This window comes from Myzus persicae, unplaced genomic scaffold, assembly GCF_001856785.1.
Source record: "Myzus persicae strain clone G006 unplaced genomic scaffold, MPER_G0061.0, whole genome shotgun sequence".
In the NCBI taxonomy this organism is placed as follows: Eukaryota; Metazoa; Arthropoda; class Insecta; order Hemiptera; family Aphididae; genus Myzus; species Myzus persicae.
Genome location: NW_019103432.1, coordinates 85,255 through 107,864, shown reverse-complemented (window position 1 = coordinate 107,864; position 22,610 = coordinate 85,255). Strand labels below are relative to the sequence as shown.

The 22,610-nt window shown below is 27.0% G+C and overlaps 2 protein-coding genes and 1 long non-coding RNA gene across 8 annotated transcripts; 2 read left to right on the top strand and 1 right to left on the bottom strand.

Annotated features, from left to right (window-relative positions):
• Positions 1–15: 15 nt before the first annotated feature.
• Positions 16–3,963, top strand: LOC111034506 (COP9 signalosome complex subunit 5). 6 transcript variants are annotated; one of them, XM_022315771.1, is made up of 5 exons: positions 16–314; positions 600–763; positions 1,757–1,991; positions 3,161–3,355; positions 3,464–3,963. In XM_022315771.1, exons 1-5 carry the CDS (start codon positions 312–314, stop codon positions 3,896–3,898), a joined length of 1,032 nt encoding a protein of 343 aa, XP_022171463.1. In that variant the 5' UTR covers positions 16–311; the 3' UTR covers positions 3,899–3,963. The 6 variants fall into 6 exon arrangements, with proteins under 6 accessions (XP_022171463.1, XP_022171468.1, XP_022171467.1 ...); XM_022315776.1 differs by having other exon boundaries at positions 596–763; XM_022315775.1 differs by having other exon boundaries at positions 16–505.
• Positions 3,964–8,954: 4,991 nt separating this feature from the next.
• On the top strand, positions 8,955–15,244 carry LOC111034516 (queuine tRNA-ribosyltransferase accessory subunit 2). The gene is made up of 9 exons (XM_022315787.1): positions 8,955–9,283; positions 9,343–9,495; positions 10,049–10,167; positions 10,463–10,619; positions 14,290–14,484; positions 14,573–14,736; positions 14,821–14,913; positions 15,001–15,126; positions 15,196–15,244. The coding sequence occupies exons 1-9, from the start codon at positions 9,152–9,154 to the stop codon at positions 15,218–15,220; spliced, it is 1,164 nt and encodes a 387-aa protein (XP_022171479.1). The 5' UTR covers positions 8,955–9,151; the 3' UTR covers positions 15,221–15,244.
• Positions 13,384–13,921, bottom strand: LOC111034517. The gene is made up of 2 exons (XR_002604553.1): positions 13,831–13,921; positions 13,384–13,553 (listed from the first exon to the last, which is right to left on the bottom strand). It is a non-coding gene; the product is annotated as an uncharacterized LOC111034517 (long non-coding RNA).
• Positions 15,245–22,610: the final 7,366 nt, after the last annotated feature.

The following is a 22,610-nucleotide window of genomic DNA, read 5'->3' as shown; positions in this document are numbered from 1 at the left end:
TTGCCTTATCACTTTCCTAATTTTCATTGTAATTTAACCTTTTCAGTGTTATGAGCATGACAAATGGTTATTGGTAGCACAGAATAAATACATTTTTAAACTATTAACTTCATGTTGTTATTATACCTTATGTCGTGATAGTTGATATTTTGAGTTCTTTATCAACTAAGTAGTGACACTAGTAAGCTTGTACCGTAGTAGGTACTCCGATAGTCCACTCATCATCATATTAAACAAAGAAGAAAGAAAACAGCAGTACTCAGTAGTTTTAGATTCAAGATAGTTTGTTTGAACTTTGAGTTAAGAGCTGGATGGTGAGAGTATACGAAAAGTCGAAAACATTATTTACAAAATTTGCTGGTTATTACTTAGAAGATATCAATATTTTCCGGCTGGAGAGATTCATCTTTTTAGAAAGTACCCACAGATATATAAAAATAGTATTTTTATATATCTGTGAAAGTACCTAATTGAATCAATTTGCTACATTTTTAGATATTTTTAGGTATTCAGATATCTTAAAAGTAAAAACTTTGTTATGATCTTATCTTTTAATATGTGCAAAATGTATGATTTAATTAATCCTCATGCTTAGGTAGTTCTGTAGTATGGCGTCTACATCAAGAGATTCCCAAGAAATCATTGCCAAAAAGACATGGGAATTGGAAAACAGTGTGCAAACCGTTAATACAGTCGACGATATATTCAAATATGACAAACAACAACAACAAGATATTTTGACTGCCAAACCTTGGGAGAAAGAGTATGTTCATATTTTATTTTTTATAAACTATAATAATTAATTTATAATATTCTGACATATAATGTATGATTCACCTAGCATGCTCACCTAATTTTTTCCTTTAATAATACATTTATTCAAATTCTGATGTATAACATTTTTAAATATACTTATCAAGAACATATTTTAAAAATTGAGATTTTTTGTTTTAAAATACTGTGTAAAACAAACTTCTGTTTTTCCAATGCTCAAATGCTAATCCTCTTTTTTACTGTTAATTGTTTTTAGTGGATAATTTGTTTTGAAAATGTTGATGTATCTAATTCAAAATTCAAACAAAGAAGAAACTAGTTTTACGATGCATATAAAATATAGGTTATTTTGAATTTATTATTTACTATATTTGGATCTTTTTTTCAAATAATAAATATCATTAAATCAATTTAATTTTTATTTCCCCTATATCTCCCATATCTTTCAAAACCATTATCATGGACCTTTTATCCTTAGTTCACAAAGTTAAATAAGTCAAAAACTTAGTATTTGTTCATATTTTGGTCATCATTTGGTTTTGATACTTCAACATTTTCAAACAAATTATCCTCTAAATAGTTTATTGTAGAAAAGGAGTATTCTGATATTTTGAAAATATTGTATTTAAGTATGTTTAAAAATTCAATAAGTCAGAATTTGAATAGCTGCATAGAAAAAATAGATAGTGAGCATGCTTGGTGAATCTCTGTACATTTATTATAATTATTAGTTATTATTTTGAATCAATCATGTTTTTGACATAAATGTACACAATAATATTTATTTATAAATATATTCAAATAATTTTGAGAATTAGATATGACATTTTCCAATTTGTCTTTATCAATTTCACACCTGGCTAAATGTCTGCAGTATTTTTGAAGTCAAAAGCTTCAGCTCTCATAACCATCCCTTATACCAAATATATTATAAAGTTAGTGTTATATTTTGTATTGATATAAATATTGTTACATTTTTCAGTCCTCATTATTTTAAAGATATTAAAATATCTGCATTAGCACTATTAAAAATGGTGATGCATGCTCGATCTGGTGGTATTTTGGAAATAATGGGTCTATTACTTGGCAAAGTAGAAGGTAATACTATGATTGTCATGGATTCTTTTGCTTTACCTGTTGAAGGAACAGAAACAAGAGTCAATGCCCAAGCACAAGCATATGAATACATGACGGCATACATAGAATCTGCTAAAGTAGTAAGTTTATATTGAGTATAATATTTTGTCATATCAGTCAGAGATGTTTGTTAAAATACTTGGTATTGTCACTCATCGGTGAACAACTTTTCGACTTAAGTCACCAAGTTTCAAAAATCTTAACTAAAACATAGTTTGCTTGTATTAAATTGTATGAATTGTTTAATACAAATGAATTATTAAATAAATTTAAATGCATGTTTTGGAACATATTTAAGTCTTACTGAAATAATTAAAGACTATATTTTGTTATAAATGATAATTTATTTTCATTGTTATGTCACATTACTATATTATTTAGTATCACGTAAAATATTTCAAATGAAATTACATAGTATTTTTACAGTTCATATTAACCCTTTCTAAACTATCATCTTATTTTGATCACAATTTGTAATATATATATTTTTCTATAATGAATGCCATAAAATGTATCTTAGACTGTGGTTGAATGATTCAAAATTTGCATGTATTTTTCAAAAGATGAAATATATAAGTTATTCCTATTCTTTAAAGGTTAGAATTCAAGAATGTGAATTTGCGAAAAAAAAAGCAATATATTCTAATGTATTATTTTAAATCATTGATAAATAAAAGAAGGTGTGGAATATCAGAATTGAAATGTCTTTTCTTCTGAAAATGAAAGAAAAATGTTTGGTTCACATACACTATGTTACAGCTTACCGAATGCTAATATTCAAAAACTTTTAGCAATTATTTTTGTTTCTCAATTTGTTGAGTTGAAAACACCTTAAAAACAAAATCCTAAATGTGCTCTAAAAAAGTACAAAATTTCAAAATTATGCAAAATAAAATGTTGTTTACAGAATTGTTAGATTATACAACAAATTTTGTTTAAACTAGCTATTTTTTTGATCCACCAATAAAAATTTAAAATACATACAAATGTTGGCCCCTAGTATTGCTTTTCCAGTAAGATTGTCGTGTTAAGTACTGCTTTTATACTCATAAAGTTATGAACTTTGCTCATTAATTAAGAATGCAATTTTGAATATATTTTTGATGTGTTCTAACTTTTAGAATATGTGAATTTTTTGCATTTTATTAATATAATTTGAAAAAAATATTCTTTGATGTATTATTCAGTAATAAACAGTTGTTCATAAGTAATAGAATTTATCTTATATTATAATTAAAAAATTTTCTAGGTGGGACGTCAAGAAAATGCGATTGGTTGGTATCATAGTCACCCGGGTTATGGATGCTGGTTATCTGGTATCGATGTTTCAACACAAATGTTAAATCAAAATTTTCAAGAACCGTTTGTAGCAATTGTCATTGATCCAGTTAGAACAATTTCTGCTGGTAAAGTTTGCTTGGGGGCATTCCGTACTTATCCTAAGGCAAGTTTAAGTACTTTTTTAATATTTAATCTTTTTATGTCAATTTTAATTATAATAGTATTCAAATATATTAAAATTATTACTATTTAAAACTATTACACTTTATAGGGCTATAAGCCTGCAAATGAAGAACCTTCTGAGTATCAAACTATTCCATTAAATAAAATTGAAGACTTTGGAGTACACTGTAAACAATACTATTCATTAGAAGTAAACTATTTCAAATCTTCCCTTGATCGACGTTTATTGGATTCATTATGGAACAAATATTGGGTGAACACTTTAAGCTCATCCAGTTTAATAACAAATGCTGATTACCTAACAGGTCAAATAAATGATCTTTCCGATAAGCTAGAACAAGCCGACACCTCCCTGAGTCGTACATTTTTTGAGCCTGTTGATCGTACTAAAACAGAAAATAAATTGGTAAAAGCTACAAAAGATAGTAATAAAGCTACAATTGAAATATTATGTGGATTGATGTCTCAAACAATTAAAGAAGCTCTGTTTAATAGTTGTACACCGAAGAATAATCAGCAATAAATAACAAATCTGTATTGTAATTACTAAGTAAATAATTAAAATGTTCAATATAACATATTATAATACATGCTTTTTTTTAAATGAATTAAATATTATTTGCAAATTTAAAAAGTTGTGTTATTTTATCATTAAAACTGTTGTAATATCAGCAGCTATTGGGTAAATTGCAAACGTTAAACGAAATATTTTTGGTAACAATGTTATATTGTATTATATAGCAAAAATAAAAATAAAATCATATTGTTTATAATTGCATACCTAGAACTTATTTTATCATCTAAAAGTTAAAAGTATTATATTACTTACATTTTACTCTACTGTTTATCCATATAAATGATGTAAATACTAAATATGTATCATAATTAACTGTTATTTAGGTTCATAATGGTAAAGATAATACAATTATGCTTGATGTAAGACCATTTTTTCACTGTATAATATATATTTTATTAATTTTATCAAATTTACATTATGTATTGTCGTACATAATTATGCATTCATTGTGCAAAAAGAAGCCAAGTATTGTCACTAAATACAGAGTTTAATCAATACACATGCATTTAAAATATACTCTTCAAATATTTTTTGCAACATAAATTTTTTAAATTTTGAAGACGTATTAGTCTTATATTGATTATTTATTTGTCTGTTGTATTTTTCATAAAGTTTCTAAAATTAAATATCAATTTATAATCGACACGAAAAATGAGCGGTGACCTTGAGTAAAAGCACAGAATACATTAATACAAATATCTATACCTATTGAGGTGACCGAAAAAATTTTTAAACTCGGAATTTACTCATGCTGATAAACAGCTGAAAAAACATATTATTTTATGGTACATAGAAATTGCTAATATTAATATTCAGTGATAATCGCTGGTATCTACTGTTATTTTTTTAAAGTTACACTTAAAAACAAAATCGATTTTTCTCGAAAAGTGGTTTTATCTAAAAATCTCTTTTTTTGTTTTTACACTATCGAGAATTTTTTACTTTTGATCATTGGTCCGCTGGAGGGGGATTGCTCATCCTGGTTTCATTTATCCAATTATCCACCAGAAACACCGAGTAACAGGCAACAGCTAGCTAGTAATAAATAATAAAATTGTTTAAAATCTCGCACAAACAAAATATGTTGCACGGCGAATTGTATAGGCAAAATAGGTACATTTCCAAAGTGTTCAATATTGTCAATAAGACAATAACTACAATTTATCTCATTGCAAGGTTAATGATAATAATTTAGGGACGCAATTCGAATGCGCCGATTATTATATTATCGTCTTCCGATTTTCATAAGTACAACCATAGAACGATGCAACGGTTGTGTACTTGTGTCTGATAGTTTGTACTCTGGTCAACGTCGTTACTATATTAAAATAAATTAGTCAAATGTTGTTTTCTTCGGCGCATTCGAATTGCGTCCCTAAATTATATTTTATCCGAGTTGCGTCCGCGGTTTTGTCCCAACACATCCGAGTTGCGTCCGCAGTTTTCTCGTGACATGTACGAATTGTGTCCATGGGTTTTTCAGCGACTAAGTATAATGTTTGGTGATAAACTCGTAGATAACTTCGGTCATGGATATTTTATCTGTAAATACAGTTGGAAATTAATTTTTTTAAATTAATTACACTATACAATTACAATTTTTAAAGTCAGCATTATATTTCAAAATCTATTAAAAAAAACTATGACTCAGTTTATAAACAACGTCTTGACTTTGTTCTAAAATCGGCAAACAAAAATGTAGGACTTTATGAAATCAACATTACATTTTAAAATATATAATATTATAATATACTCTATACAATGTACAATTACAATTTTTAACCACATCATTTATGTACAAATGACAGTCCTCAATCTGTATAATGGGAAGGAACATACTATGTATAATATTATCCAATTAATCAATTATTAACCGAGACGCAACTCGTATATGTCGTGAGAAAATTGTGGAAACAACTTGGATATCACGATTTTTAATTTCGTATTCTGGGAAGCAATTCGTATGCAGCCTTAGTCGGTGTTGTACGATTTATAGAACATTTTATCTTTTTAGCAACACGATTGAGAACGATGTCGGTAGATCAAAGAAACAATATTTTGTTCCTTAAAATCACACGATTGAGAACGATATTTCTAGCGACGTTGCCATTTATCTTAACTTTTAGTAATAATTTTTAGGGCTGGGATTTTGATACAAAGGCATCTTTTTTTGTTGTTTGGAAACGTTGTTTTGTAAGTATAAAATGTGTAAACTGATTTTTTTTGTATTTAAAAAAAAAAAATGCTTTTTTGGGCATTTTTCACAATTTGTTTATAAAATGTACGACAATTCATGCGATTAACAAGAGACATTTGGCACACTGTTAATAATAAATTATCATAGCTAGGCTTTTACGCTCAAACTATTGCCGTTATATATACCTATGTATATTACCTAGTGATTGATATCTTATGTATATTGTATTTTTTATTATTTTTATTTTTAATTAATGTGGCAACGTTGCATAAAAGTTAGCAGGTAAGAACTTTCTCAATCGTGCTATTAAAAAAGGTACGGCCGATAAGGACCGTTCTCAATCGTGTTCTACCCGCCTTAGTACCTATAGGCAATTACCTACTCCAGTCCATTGTTATTGAAAAAGTAATATAATTAATTGTCGATTTATCCGATAAGATTAAATATCGAATGAACCCATAACTATTTAGGTATACAATACAACAATAGTAGCTTTAGTAGTGAATTCGACACGTACCTATACCTATGTGGTTCTACTGATCTTAACTGAAAAAAATGCTAAAAATTAAGTCAACAGCAGGAAGCCGTTTACGTAGTTTTGTGAGCGAGTTTGGTGCCGATATTTTTTCTACGGACCGTATGGTGGTTTTTTGTAAAGTTTGTAATATTGCAGTTGCCTCCGAAAAGAAATTTACAATTCAACAAAACATCAATCGAGATAAGCATGCTCTTGGAATTCAACGAAAACTAAATGAAGTGAAACAAAATAATCAAGTATTATTATCTAATTTAACAAATAATAGTAATTAATCGTCATTTAAATTGAGAGCTTTGTGAAACATTATTAGCAGCTAATATTTCACTTACTAAATTAAATGACACACATTTTAGAAATTTTTTAGAAAAAAATATAAAATTTAAAATCTCAGACGAGTCTACATTGCGTAAAAATTATGTTGAAAAATGCTATTTAAATACAATACGATATATTAGACCCTATGTAGGCGATAAAAAAATGTGGGTTAGTGTAGATGAACGGACAGATGTTGAAGGTCGCTATGTAGTAAATATTGTTATTGGTACATTGGAAGCAGAAAATTTAGGAAAAACATTTTTATTATATTCTAATGTCTTGGAAAAAAACAAATCATTCAACCATTGCTAAACCGTTCGATAAAAAAAACATTATGACCTGAAGGAATAAAACACTATAATGTCCTTATTTTTGTATCTGATGCGCCCCATGTATGGTGAAAGCAGGAAGAGCCATTTGAACTCTGTATTCAAAAATGGTGCATGTTACCTGTGTGGTGCATGCAATTCATAGAGTTGCGGAAGAAATAAGATCAAATTTTCAAAATGTTAATAAACTTATAAGTTGCATAAAAAAATATTTTAAAAATCACCATATCGTACACAAATGCTCCAGAAATTTCATTGCCACCCGAACCCGTAATCACGCGATGGGGAACCTGGTTGAATGCTGTAAATTACTATTGTCAGAATTTTTCTTATGTAAAAAAGGGTTTGCTTGAATTAAATCATGTTGATTCGATTACTATAAAAGAAGCAAAATAACTTATGTCTAAATCAAGTTTAGAGGAAAATCTAATTTATATAAAATCTAATTTTAGTTTCATTCCTTCAGAAATAAAAAATATGGAGGCTTCTGGAATTTTATTATCAGAATCTATTAATAAAATAAAACAAATTGAGACTACATTGTACCTTGCTCCTAATGTAATCGGAGAAACAATATCAAACAAACTGAAAAATGTTTTGATGAAAAATAATGGGTTCAAAGTTTTAAAAAATATCTTCTATTTTGGACTATGAAAATACAACATTTAGAGATGGTATTCCGGGAGATCTAACTTTAAATGATATGGTTCATACTTCATTTCAAAAATGCCCCTATTCTTCTGTGGACGTTGAACGAAGTTTTTCTTCATATAAAAATATTTTATCTGAACCGCTTACAGCCTACTTCTTGTTTGAAAATCTTAAGAATCATCTAATTGTGCAGTGCAAGAATACGTGTACAGGAGAAAAAAAAATGATATATTTTTCATTAAATTATTTTAATTTATGCTTTTGTTGATTACATTCACAAGTCTATTATGCTAATAATTAATAATATTTATTTTTAAAATAATTTTTTTTCACTCATCTAAGTACATTTTTTGGTCATTTTAAAGTTCATTTCTTAGGATCTTTAGGTCATTATTGCATTTTTTTTTAGTGCATTTTTGTGTATTTTTTAGTTCATTAAAATCCTATAATATAGATAGCTCTACTCATAAGAGTAGAAAAATATATTTCAACTTCCATTAGTACAGACTACAGATACCTAGTGTAATCGATAAGGTTGCATTAAACAGTGAGTCTTTGAAAAAATATTAATGTATTAACTATGAAAAATAAACAAATCTGTACTAAGAGTACCTATATTATTGATTATATACCTAGTTTTGTATTGTATTGTTATATCAAATTAATATGTTGCTCGCTCTTATTTTTTGGGGGTCCTTATTCAAATTTCTTCCCGGTAAAAAAATATAAGCCCATCTGCCACTGCGTTCCGACCTATACATAAAAAATATATGAACAATCTATCTGCACCAAATAGTAACAGGTATAGTAAGTACACTCATAAGTTATAAGTTTTAATAATAAACATGGCTAAATTAATGATTAAGTAAATTTTAGAGTAGGTACTTTATCATGGCTAAATATCGTTTCATGGTGCTCAAAGTTTGCCGTAGTTTAGGTAGCTCACGCTGTAGATAGTACTATCAAGTTCCACACCGTTACTGAAAACTGATAACGATTGAATTGAATATGATGTGAATTGCTAGAAATTATTTGAATTTTGAATAATTCAATTTCTGTGGACGTTCTAACTTCGGCAGTTGTTAGTTGTAAAGAAACTTAGAACATTAAAATATTTTATACCTAACCTTTCTCTTCCTGCCGTCGTCATTTTCTTTCGAACGTCATCAATGGAGCAAGCACATTTTTCGGTTGTCACGGACAGACCCAATGACATACCACCGACGAATGGACCAAGACTAGGATCACTGAAATACTCAAACTCTCAAGTCAACACTCCTGCGTTCATGTTTTACACCAAAGTAAAAAAGGCCAATTCCTTAAAATAATGTAATATATATTTTTGGTTTGATTTTTATAGTGTGGAAGTGTGCCATACATATCGAGAGAAGTATTTGAAAAAATTGTGCCTGATGATCAGGCGTTGTTCAATTTCTCGTTACCGACTTGTCTGAGTTTCTACCAACCATTGAAAGAGTTTAAACACGGCCTTAACTCGTTTGTTGGTCTTGAGGTACCTATATATTAATTTAATTATAGACACTGCTCACTAATATTCTTTTCAAAACATATGGAAATACCTAGGGTATTTTATTGCACTGCGATTATAATTTTTACGTTTATGTATTGTTGTTTAGAGATTGAAAATTAATGATTTTAATTTTGATTAAATAATTAGTCTTGATTTGAACAATTTTTGTACTTTTTTAATTCAATCTGTTATAAAAAAAAAAGAACAATAAGAACAATTGACGGTATAAAAAAGCTATAATAAAATAAAAATAAAATGCAGATTTGACGCTCCCAGCATTAGTAACAACAGTAATATTACAAATGTTCAAATATTTTCAATACTACCTACTCCATACGAGAATTTTATTAAATTGTATTAAGTTATATTTTTAATATCAAAACAATAGTATTTTATTAATTTCATTAATGTTTATAACATTCATAAAAAACAGAAAAGCATTTACATTAGCATCTAATAATTTACTTCCATAATTTTTTTTTATTGTTTGGTGTTTTAAGTATTTATTTAAAAGACAAATATTTACATTTTTCAGAAATACTTGTCATGCTGTTCAATAACTGACTATGCAGTGGATACCCCACAAGGTTACAATCAAAAAGATAGTGTTGCTATTAAAACCAAAAGTGGAAATCAATTAATTAACCATGAAAAGTAAATTGGATTATGGTCATTTAAAAATGTTTCTATTTTAATTTATTTGTCAAATTTAATAAATGTTATAAGTACATATTTATTTAATTTTTGCTACAAATTTAATTTATATCTATTATATTATCAGAGAAACAAATAAGTTGCATCTTATTTTGATTTTTTTCTTAGGTTCAATGTTTCAGAAAATAATTTATGTTACAATAAGACACAAACTAAAATTATAACATTTCCACCTAATAATTCTAATTAATACTTACAATATGTTGTACATTTTATTTAAATATGTTGTATTTAGGTATATGGATATCATGGAAGTATTCAAACCCACTATGTATGTTACCTTAAGCATTTCAGACATTAATTTGGATAGTTCACCTTCAGCCATTGAAAAGTCAGTTAATATTTCAAATAGACTATTTAAGAGTTGTTTGGAACGTCATCATAAATCAGAAGTGAGTATTTATTTATTTGTAAAAATAATTATTTTTAATTAAACTTAAGTATCTTATATCTCATTTACAATTTATGAATATAAATAACAATAACTAGAGTTAGTAAGGTTCTGTTTTTCTTGAATTTGCATTATTTTTTGTGTAATTAAATGTGAGCATTGTATACAAAAAGGAGTAAGCCTAAAATTAACCCACAGAAATAAAAGTCCATGCGAGTGCCATTTAATTGTACTATTTTATATTTCTTAAATATTTTGTTGATTATTATTTGAAAAAGCATTATACAATAATACTTAATAGTTCATGATATGAATAACAGATAATAATCATAATAATAATTAATGGTTACACTATGCTAATAAGCACTATTCAACTTAATTGCTGATGTTACTAAGATGTAAAATTAAAAAAAAATAGTTGGTATATTGGTGTACATCCAAATGGATTGTATTAAACTTGAGCAACAAACTAATATCATAGGTACCACCGCCTATTTTGTATTAACTTATTATATTATTATATTTATAGTTGTTTAATTAGTGTAGTAAATACCTAAAACTGATATTTTTTGACAATTATAAGTTATGTGTTATAAGTTATAACACAATATATTATATATATATGTTCATATTTCTATTTAAATTCTTTTTGATGGGCTTCTTTTTCCGTGGTGTGTTTATTTTTCTGGGTTTTTTTTTGCGATTCACAAAATTTAAGTATTTGAATATTGTAATAGTGAAACATAATAATAATCATTACATATTTATTTTACATAATAATTTTTATAACTGTGTATTAAATTAAATACCCAACTACAATACATGTAATATTAAATTATTAAAATTTGATATACATTTTGCTATTATTTTTAATTTTCATCTAAACCCTGTCCAACGAGAGAAGATGCCTGGGCCTAGGAGTATTCTTTCACTGGACAGAGTATAGTTTTTATTGGTCAATATTCATGTTATCAGTTTTTTCTAATACCAAAGTGATAACATTAAGGCAGCAAACACTGTACCAACCACAGATAAACAACCTTAGATGTTAGATCGATGGACCATATACAATCAGAGGTGTTCCTATTAATTTTTTTGAGAGTATACTAAATTACCAAGCCAAAATACTGTTTAGTGCTATATTTACACTTAATTTTGTAAAAATATCTTGAGCGTATACAGCTTACATGAAGTATACACAATGGGTTATAGAAACACCCCTGAATACAATGGATGGAGCCACGACTCAATATTCTGATGTACTTGATAGGAACGAGTCATCTGATAGTGGCTTCTTTGCGTATGTGCTAGTGACTAGTCTTATATTTATCCCAATACATTCAGTCTTGGATCACATAGTACTATAACTAATAACAAATAATAAACATTTTAATAAAAAAAAAATAATAACTTGAATTGTATAAGGTACTAAGTAATAATCTGTACAACAAATCAGAATAAATTTTATGTTGATATAAATGCATGACACGAGGCAAACTTGTACATCATTATGTTATATCTGTAGTATCGAATATCAATGAATGCATTAGGTATTTGCCCCATATGCTTTTCCCCTGTTTTAAGAAAAATCTTCAATAAGTTTTGGTCTGATGTCATGAACATAAAAAGAGGGAGGCTTGGGAGGGCTTAACCCACTTTGAGCCATCTTAAGCCATCCTTAAGATGTGTTGAATCATTTAAATATATTGCCATATAGGTAATCATTATTATAATGGACACGGGCATTCTCCTCGATACCATAATAATGGACATCAATTAAAGTTCAAACTCAAATATATTTTCATAAATGTGTACATACTTTGCAACAGCATCGCCAGATACAACGACACAGCGTGTATTTCACATCAAGACACTAATAACAATTGATTATATTTATAAATATGAATGTATGAGTATAGCTTATATATATATAGTATTACTTAATACTATTTACTATTGGCATTTTTCATAAAAATTACTGTTCTCATAGATACACGTATTATGTGTTTTGCTAAAAATACTTAAACCTGTATATAATGGACACCTATTCTCTGTTCATCAAAAGCTGCAGATCAACCAAAATCGTTATGTATGGATTTCACTGTAATATACGTGTACAATATATTGTCTACAGGTACATTAATAGCATTGTTTTTCCAACATCTATTCTGTTTATTTTGTCAAAACTAATTACATTTTTAAAAGGTAATTAAAACAAAAAATTAATCAATCTTCTATTAAAGTGATTTATTATAGAAAAATCTAGTAATATATATGCTAATCAGAATAAAATAATTTGATTTCAAGAATATACATTTTTTATCATTTTGATGATAAACAAAATGAATATACCAAGTATATTGTATTTCTTAGAAAGATAACTACAAAACAATATTGTTTTATGACCTATTACAATATTTTATATTATTTCTTTTTATTTTCTAAGATAATAATACAAATCATATTAATATGTTATTACTATGAAATTGTAATTTGTTTACTTACAAATATATTTCTCAGTATTATCATTTAACAGTTGGAATAATTATCTATAATAAAGTTTAACTAGTTAGTTATTTAGCAATACTTTTTTAATCACGTATATTATATTTTGCTAAAACTATTCTAAAATTTTTATTTTGTAAATAATATATTATCTAATGATTTATGAAAGTATAAAATTCTTACAAACACATTTGTTCTATCAGTCTGTTGTTTCAGTTTCATCCGTAATAATAGTATTGTCTATTGATTAATTAAATGTATTCATTAAACAAATAAACTTTATTTTTAAAGAGTATTATTAGTAATTAACAAAATGTGTGATCCCAATTTTTAAGGAAGGCTCAGCTCACCTAATAAATTGCAATGGGTGTTCGAGCACCCGAGCACCCGCATGAATAGCACCAATGGCGGAATAAAATCATTTTTTTGCCTGGAAAATATATGATTGTGGAATTTAAAAAGATAAAATTTACCCTTTTTTGGGGTTATTAAACATTAGTTACTCATCAGATTTTACTTAATTTAAAATATATTTATCCAAATTATAGTTTTATTGTATAATATTTATATTTATAAATATTTTGAATGTTAGCTATTTATTAATTTAAATTTAAATTTTTAATATTTAAGTTTACTTAAGTAACAAATTTTTAGATACTTAATTTTTTATACCATTTAAAGAATATTTTAAGGCGATATAAATTTACCTTTTTCAAATGAGAAACACCCATATTTGCTGTGTATTGTTAGGTAGAATATATTTTTGATCATATTAATGTATCCAAATCACAATTTGAATGAGTAGTGCCTGAGTAATTTAACTGTGAAAATAACAATATCTTGAAAAATAGTTTTATATAAAATATAAAATAGGTACAATATTTAGTTTAGTATGCAAACAATTTCAACAATATTATAAAATACTAATATATTATTATAGTGCAAATCATCATAGTTTGTTTTTGCAATAACACGGTGCACTATTTAAATGGAATGACAAAATCTAATTATTTAAAAAAATATGGTCTTAGTACTTGAATCAGGATTTGAATCAATTCATTATCAAAGAAAAAGCGGAGATGAACATGCTTAGTGCCCTATTATGGGAAAATAGAATAACAAATATATTTAAAAAATGTACATCCTATTATCCTGTCTGTTTTTAGGCATTAAAACAAAGTTGTGTGATTGCTCCAATTGAAGGTGGTTATAATGTACAAGAACGAATTCGATCAGCAACATTTTTATCAGAATATCATAACGATATATTAGGATTTCTATTTGATGGATTTTTTACTGATGGAGCCATTGTTGAAGAAATCCCTAGTGATCTTATTCTACCCATTATCGATAAAACAATGGTACTTAAAAAAAAAAACACTTCTTTATTCAAATATTTAAGTTGTATAATATGTACTTACATAATTAAAAATGTTTTATTCAACAAAGGAATATCTCCCATATGATAAAATGAAAATTATATTCGGTGCCTGGACTCCTAGTTTAATAATTGATCTTATAAACAGTGGAGTGGATATGTTTGACTCATCTTTTCCATTCATCACAACTGAACGCAATTCGGCATTAATATTTGATTACAATTTAAAATATAAGTGAGATTTATTTGATTTGATTTGGTTTTAATTATATTTATTAATTTCACTAAATATACTCAAATGTATTGCTTTAATTTCCAGAAATGAAAGTATTATTATGGACATTTCTCAATGTAAAACTGATAAAAATGAAGACATTTTGAATGACTATGAAATATGTTTGACAGACCCAAGGTAATGTACTATTTTTTTCAATTTTGTAGTAAAATAATATGACATAAAATTTATTTATTTGTGTGATTTGAATTAAAATTAATATAGTCATTTTGAGAAATTTGTGCCAATAAAAGATTCATGTTCGTGTTTGACCTGTAAAAAACATACTAGGTCTTACATTCATCATCTACTGGTCTCAAATGAACTCCTAGGTTCTATTTTATTGACAATGTAAGTATATTGAAAAAATATCAATATCAATTTAAATTACATTATAAATTTATTATTATTATTTTTCAGACACAATCTACATTACTTTAATTAATTTTTCAAGGACATTCGTGAAGTATTAACAAAACAATAAATACAAATTCTAATTAATTGTTATAATCATGTCTGCATCAATTGTTTATACATTAATAAATTGAGTACATTTGTATTGTATGTTCTTGGGTTACCTACTCTTCTCAACTTATTTTGTTATTTATCAGTATTTCTGAAAATTCAAATTAGTTAAAACAATTTTATCACAATTTATATTTAGCTGTTTTGGTTTAAAACGGCATGTTTGTTCCTCTTCAATTTGTATTATTTCCAGACTTCCAGTCATTATCAAGAATAATATATTAATATTAATTATAATTTATAATCATAAAATACCTAGACTCTTCATCATAGATCATATACTACTGGCGCCTTTAAGTTCTATGCTTTTCACCTACACGCAAATAAGACATTATTAGTTCTTCTTACCTATTGGCAATGAAGCATGATGTTTGGTTATTTGTTTTAGATTTTTTGTGAAGTGATGAATCTATTCTATTGATTATACCTCAGATCAAACAGTCAGGGTTCTAGGTTTGTTCATAGATCGTGTATTCAATAGAGAATATCGTATCAAGAATTAACTTGATGGCTACATTCATAGTACGTGCATGATCCCTTTTTTACAATGATGTGTTTTCTTGTGCCTATCATTATCTTTCCAAGCAGTGAAAATGTTTCGACTTTCTATTTTAGCATTATTCCAGATTAGAAAAGTAAATCTAATTGGTTCTTTGGGGGGTCAAAAGTAAAAAATTTATAGAAGTTTTCATAAGCATAAGCTCAATGCAAAACCAAAAAAAAATTTAGGGAAAACAGGGATTTTACAAAAATGTGAAAAGAATAAAAAATTGATAATATTTTGTAGTTAAAAATTTATAAAATGTTCAGTTCTTATTGCTGAGGATTGAAAATTTAAAACACCGTTTTTTTATAATTACCTAATTTGTATTTTGTCATCGGAAATCTAAATAAATTATAAAAACAGTTTGTCTTCGTAAACCGATCAGAATCGTTTTTGTACACAATGAAATTACACAATTTAATTCAAATTTAACGCCATCCATTACAGTGACCAACACGACACCTAATGTATCTGCATCAGAGCGGTTGTATACCACCAAATCCACCGTTGCGAAGTGTCCTGGTTCATTCACGTAATTTGTAAATGTCAAAAATTGTTAAGTATGTGGGAAAAATGATAAAAATCTCTGATAATATTTAATTATGTTTATGTATTCCTATTTATTAATTAGGATTAAACTACGTATTAGGTTTTGAATTTTTGATGCTCAAATTATTATCATATTTGAATACTATATAATTGATTGTCTACATAGACGTCATACAATTTACCTTTACCTACGTCATACAAATGCACAATAAAACTTATAAAGGCGATGTTTTTGAAAAAAAAATGAACATAATAACATATCCCAACTCCTAAATAATAACTAGGTAATAGTAATAACCACGATATAAGATAGGTAGTCTATCTTAAATCGTGCTAATAACAACTAATAGTTAAAATTGACAGCATTGATATTTGATATGTTGACAGACCGTCTCCGATTTTTAACTTTTTTCGTATAAACTATAAGTATATTTATCTTTGAATTCGACTGATCGAAATCTATCGATTTAGCACAACAGGTAACAGCTGATATCTATAGCCAACTTAATGGCGAGGTATACTCTCGATGAGTATGCAGCGGACTAGAGGAGCAATAGCTAATAGCTATTATAGTTCCTCGGATTTTAAGTTTTAACTGCATTAACCTCCCGATTTATATTTACGATATTTGTATCGATAATGATTAGGTATGTGCACTAGATAGTTTAATTATTAAATATTTCCTCAGCGCTTATACCCAGTTGTTCCCTTTTATTGTAAGTTGCAAATTAGAATATGATATGTTAATTATGGTTCTCATTAATATGCATTGTACTTAAACGACCTTATTACGTTCTACGAATTATAATATTTGAATAAAAAAAAAACGAAAATATATGATAATGTAAGTCTTAAAGCCAGTTTAAGGATAATTTCCTGTTGTATCCTCCAATACATTGACATTTATTTTGATAGCCATAAATTTTATTTTTATGTAATAATTATACTTAATTAATTGTTATTTTATATTTTTGACAGCAGGTTTAATCGTAGATAAATGAGCACGGTCTTATATATAAGACCGTGAGGCTAAGTATTTAACCATGGGCTTAATATTTTTCACTGTTTATATACCTATATCGATTGTATTGATAAATAACTATATCAGACATCAGTTACATCCGTGGTCTGCATTTTTTACCTTTAGGTAGGTACCTAATTATAATTTTAAAACGTAGATGCGTGATGGTTAATAACTTACATAAATAATTTAAAGAGTACATTGACTTATACGTTGTTCAATTGCTACAATTAATTAGCCGACTTTACTTTGTTCTTACATTATTAACTATTGTAAGACGTTAAAAACACAAGTATATCAACAGTATTAATCAAATACATTTATCCTTGAAAGACTCTATCTTAGAATATTATTTTACTCGTAAATATGTTCAATTCTTTCGTATGTGTTAGGTACGCAGTAACCTTTTCTGGATAATATTAAATATTGTAACACTATTCATTGGTTTTATTTTATACGAATACTATATTAAGTATTTGTAGACAATTATTTTAATACACAATATTCTTGTCATATAATATTATGTTTATAATGTTAACTTCTGCCGGTTAACGGATGTTTACAACAACAATATAATATAATATATTACCTACACTATAACTGCCTAATAGAGCTGTATCAAATATCTACCTATCCACTGTTTATTTACTTTATTCGTACCTAGTATACATTATTGGGTATATTATATAAATTAAGTTTATAATTATATATTATAACAGTGTTACGTGGTAACAATTAAATTATTGTCTATCACTACCGGTATACTGTGCGTAATTGTGTATCCGTAGTGATAGATCTGCACCAAACGGGGGAATGTGAGAGGATTTGCATACTCGATAAGACAACTATAGTTATACCGAGTATAATTTAACGTATAAAATATTTTACTTTACCGATGACCTGGTAGCAACACGGAGCAAGTGCTGAAACGAGACTAGTTCGGCTGACGAATGTCTAAGTAGCAGGCCGAACGATTATTATAAATTTTGTTTACTAAAAATAGTTATATATATATATATATATATATATATAGCTTTACTCTTACTCCGTGATATTCCAGAATGATGAAAGATGGCACGTGCATTTATGATATATGTATAGCAGGGATGGGCAACTCAAAGTTACTGGAGGGCCAATTTTTAGAAATTTAAAATCTAGCGGGCCAGAGCATAGAAAGCAAAAAAAAAAAAGGTCATTCAAAATATACATTTTAATTAGCATTTATTTTGTTTATAATGAAATAGTAATACAAAATGCGTATTGAAAATAATTTAATTAAATATTTAAATATAAATAGTTAGGTATTTGCAGTTTAGTGAGAGTTTTGAGGATGTGTGGCTTCTAATGACAACGCGGCAAAATCGACTTCTATTTCGGACGAAGAAACACGAAGTAGGTGACTTAATGTTTCATCTGTAAGTCGATTTCTATGTTTTGATTTAATATATATTTAACGATGTTCAATACCAGATAACAATTATTATATCGTTAAGATAGAGTATAGACTATTACATTATAGATTATAGAGTATAGACGATAAAGTTTAAAATTGTATACCTAGACCTAATGCAATTTGAAAATGTAGCGCGGGCCGCCAGTTGCCCACCCTTGATGTATAGTATATAATACTATACGTAATATTATAATTATAAAAATATGAAATCTGTAATGGTGTTCCACACCATTACAACAGCAATGATTGGAGTCTCGAAATCATTAGTCGTACACGTAAGGCGGATAGGGCTTATTTCGCGTTGCATACCTATACATTTTTTAAATTCAAACTATTTTCCAGAAGAACCAAGATCAGACTGTACATGACCATAATAAGATCAATGGTAACTTATGGATGTGAAATATGGCCCACTACTATACGATTAGAAAAAAAGCTGTTAGTTTTTAAAAATAAAATACTGAGGAAGATTTGTGATCCAGTGTTTGATATAGTGAGCTAAATAGATGGGGTAGAAGAAAATATACAGAACTAAAAGCAATCACTGAATTTCCATTGTTAACAAGCCACACTAAGTGTCAAAGACTCAAAAGTCAAATGGTTTGGTCATAGTTTGGTAGGTACTATGCGGAAAACAGAAACTACTTGTACAAGAGCAGTATCGAATGGCAACCGACGGGGAAAAAGCCAAGAAGAAGGCCTAGAAAGCGACGATGAATGGATGGCATAAAGAAAGACTTAGAAATACTTGAAGTGACGGATTGGGAAAAGTTCAGGATTGTGATTATTAAAGGTTATTAGAGAGTTATTATTATGAGTTTAAACTATGTTTGTAGGTACGTAAAGGATATTTTATAATTTTATTTATTCATATGTTGTTTATTTCAATATTTTATACTGTCACATTTTCGTTAATAATTATTAATTAGGAATTAGTAAAATGTATCTTATGCAGTGTTTCTGGTTTAAATCAATTTATTTCTATATAATATGTTAGTTAAATTTCCTTTACACCTAAATACTTGAGATAGCATTATAATATTGTGGTTTAAAATTCTTTAATACAGATAATTACTCTGTAATACAGATACCTACATGCTTTCATTTACGTTCGCTATTGCATCAGTATAATATAATCAAGTATACTGTCAACATTATGGCCTGTTGTACTACCTACCTGTACCTGCTCTTGTTATTTGGCGATAAAATATCTGTACTTATATATACATATATTTTTTTTTCTGTAGTTAAACATCATATTTTATAATATGCGTGATATGGAGCGACGAAATTATGACAAACATAACTAATATGTAACTCACAGCATGAATAAATGTATAATTAATTTTTTGAACATTACATTTTTGTTTACACTATTTGTTTTTGTTGTTATAACGATTACAGATACATCATTTTAGTCCTTAATGACTTAATTATTAAACTAACCAATTAAGGCATTTTTAGTTATTCATTTACACGTTTAAAAGACAAACAATGCTTTGATAAAATAATAAAATAAAAATTAGTAACTAATGTAATTACTAATTGGTGTTAATAAATAATGATTATAGACTTGTTATACACCATACATATGCGACATACATAAGTGTAACTGCTCGTATACAAACTTGTACATTTATATAAGTTTGAAATTCTAATAAAAAACATTTTAATTTGACAGATTTTTTTAGCTTCTAATAAAGTCTGATATTACAAATTACAATTGCATAATACACCTTTTATAAACTCATAAGTACCTATATCGTACATTCATAAGTAATACCTAATAGTTTATTAAAATTATTTATACTTTAATTAAAATAAAATATAAATACAAATGTACAACTAATGAACCAATAATATCATTATTCACTACTGATTCACTATACCTAGCACGATTTATTGTATTTATTTTAGTTTAATATTTAATATGAACATCGAATTATATTATACAGTGTGATCCATTTAAGTGTCTACTCTCATTCTTTTGAAGTCTTAACTCTTTGAAAATATTTTTTTAATATAAATATATTTTTTTGGGTTGAATACATATTTTTTGTTTCTGACCGATTTTACGTAAGGTTTCCTTTGTCATGATTACTTAAAAAAATATATTTATGATTTATAGATTTTCCTTGTAGAAGAAAAATATCTGGTAACTTGGTATGTTTTTTTTATATGATATAATATGATTCATTTCAAAATAACATTTCTAAAAAAAAATGTTTTTCCTTTTTTTATCGTTATAGTTTTTTTTTATGTTTTTTACTTATTTTAATAATACTATACATTTTTAATTTCATATTCTGAAGCAGCATATTATTCGAAGTCTTTCAATCTATGAAGATCTGCACAATTCGAACAAGCTAGTAGTTAGTTATAACGAAGGGTGTACAAAAATCAGACAAAGGTCAGAGAATTACATTAATTAAGATTGATACAGATGACAAAGCCTTGAACTTCACAAGATGTATTCATTTTATTGATTGTTATAAAAACCATGAAAATTAAAAGAAATTAAATATTTTTTAACTGAATGGATCTTATCTTATTTTTTAAAAATTTACTTATGATATTTTTACATTGTGCATATTTTGAGTACACAATTTAAAAATAATAATTCATATAAATGCAAATTTCCAAACTTTTTAGTGCATGTTTTACTAATGTTAAGCGCACGAACTTTCGAGCCCTGGTTATAAGAACTTAAAATTATAACTATATAGGTTACGCCTATAATAAGTTATAACTTACTAATATGAACAATATGAACACTAATAATTGTCTGAAATTTGGTATATTTTATAGATTGAAATACCTACTCAGATTAACATCCAGTTTTGGAATATGAAATTAAAAATGAATGGTGTTTTCAAAAAAGTAAGTAACTTAAAAAATTTAACAATACAAAATATAGTAAAAAAAAAATTTTTTTTTAAGAAATATTCTTTTGACGTTACATCGAATTGTATAAAAATTAGTTACAAGAATAGTTAAAACTTTTCGAAAGAATGAGTTAGACACTATTAAATGGATCACCTGGTATATTTTACAGGCATATTAATATTTTGTAGGTATCATAAACTATGTTTAGTCATGTACCTATATGGAATTTTCAGTTGTTTACACAGATTTCTATTATAACTTAAAATAATAGACACCTATAGGTTATAATATGGTTTATTGTATGTAAGTATATTAATAAAGTATTCATCAAAAAAAAAAAATGTCTAGGTACCTAGCTGACAATGAATTAAGAAACGTTGTCCTTAGCATCTACATTAAAAATGTAGATACGTGCATACTTATTTGTACCTGACTAAATGTTTTCATGTAGTTAGGTGCTATGTGGGTACATCGTATATATAATAGCATAAGAAGGAGAAATATTCGTTTGACAAAAAACAATTTATAAGCATGTTTTTTAATATTTTATTGATTATACCTATACCGAGTATACATGTATTAAGATTCGTAGGTATGTTTAAAAAAAATGAACACGTCTTTCAAATTTCAATCATTTGAATTAAACAATTTTTCGGCACATCGAATATCGACGGAAATCAAATATGCCAATGCCTTATTCGTGTATGTTTTATAGGACCATTAAAACACTGCAATAACTTCCGACGAAACGCAAATGCCGATTAATATTATATCGTATTCAACTACGTATATAACACTATGTGCTTCGTGCGTACCGCCATGCCGGTATATCACACAATACAGGTTGACGATTTGTA

Excerpts from the sequence above, each read along its gene's own strand:
- LOC111034506 (XM_022315771.1), top strand. Across the intron at positions 1,992-3,160 it reads ACATAGAATCTGCTAAAGTA|GTGGGACGTCAAGAAAATGC; the intron begins GTAAGTTTATAT and ends AAAATTTTCTAG. Across the intron at positions 3,356-3,463 it reads CATTCCGTACTTATCCTAAG|GGCTATAAGCCTGCAAATGA; the intron begins GCAAGTTTAAGT and ends TACACTTTATAG.
- LOC111034516 (XM_022315787.1), top strand. The coding sequence starts at position 9,152 with ATGGAGCAAGCACATTTTTCGGTTGTCACGGACAGACCCAATGACATA. Across the intron at positions 9,284-9,342 it reads CGTTCATGTTTTACACCAAA|TGTGGAAGTGTGCCATACAT; the intron begins GTAAAAAAGGCC and ends TGATTTTTATAG. Across the intron at positions 14,485-14,572 it reads CCATTATCGATAAAACAATG|GAATATCTCCCATATGATAA; the intron begins GTACTTAAAAAA and ends TATTCAACAAAG.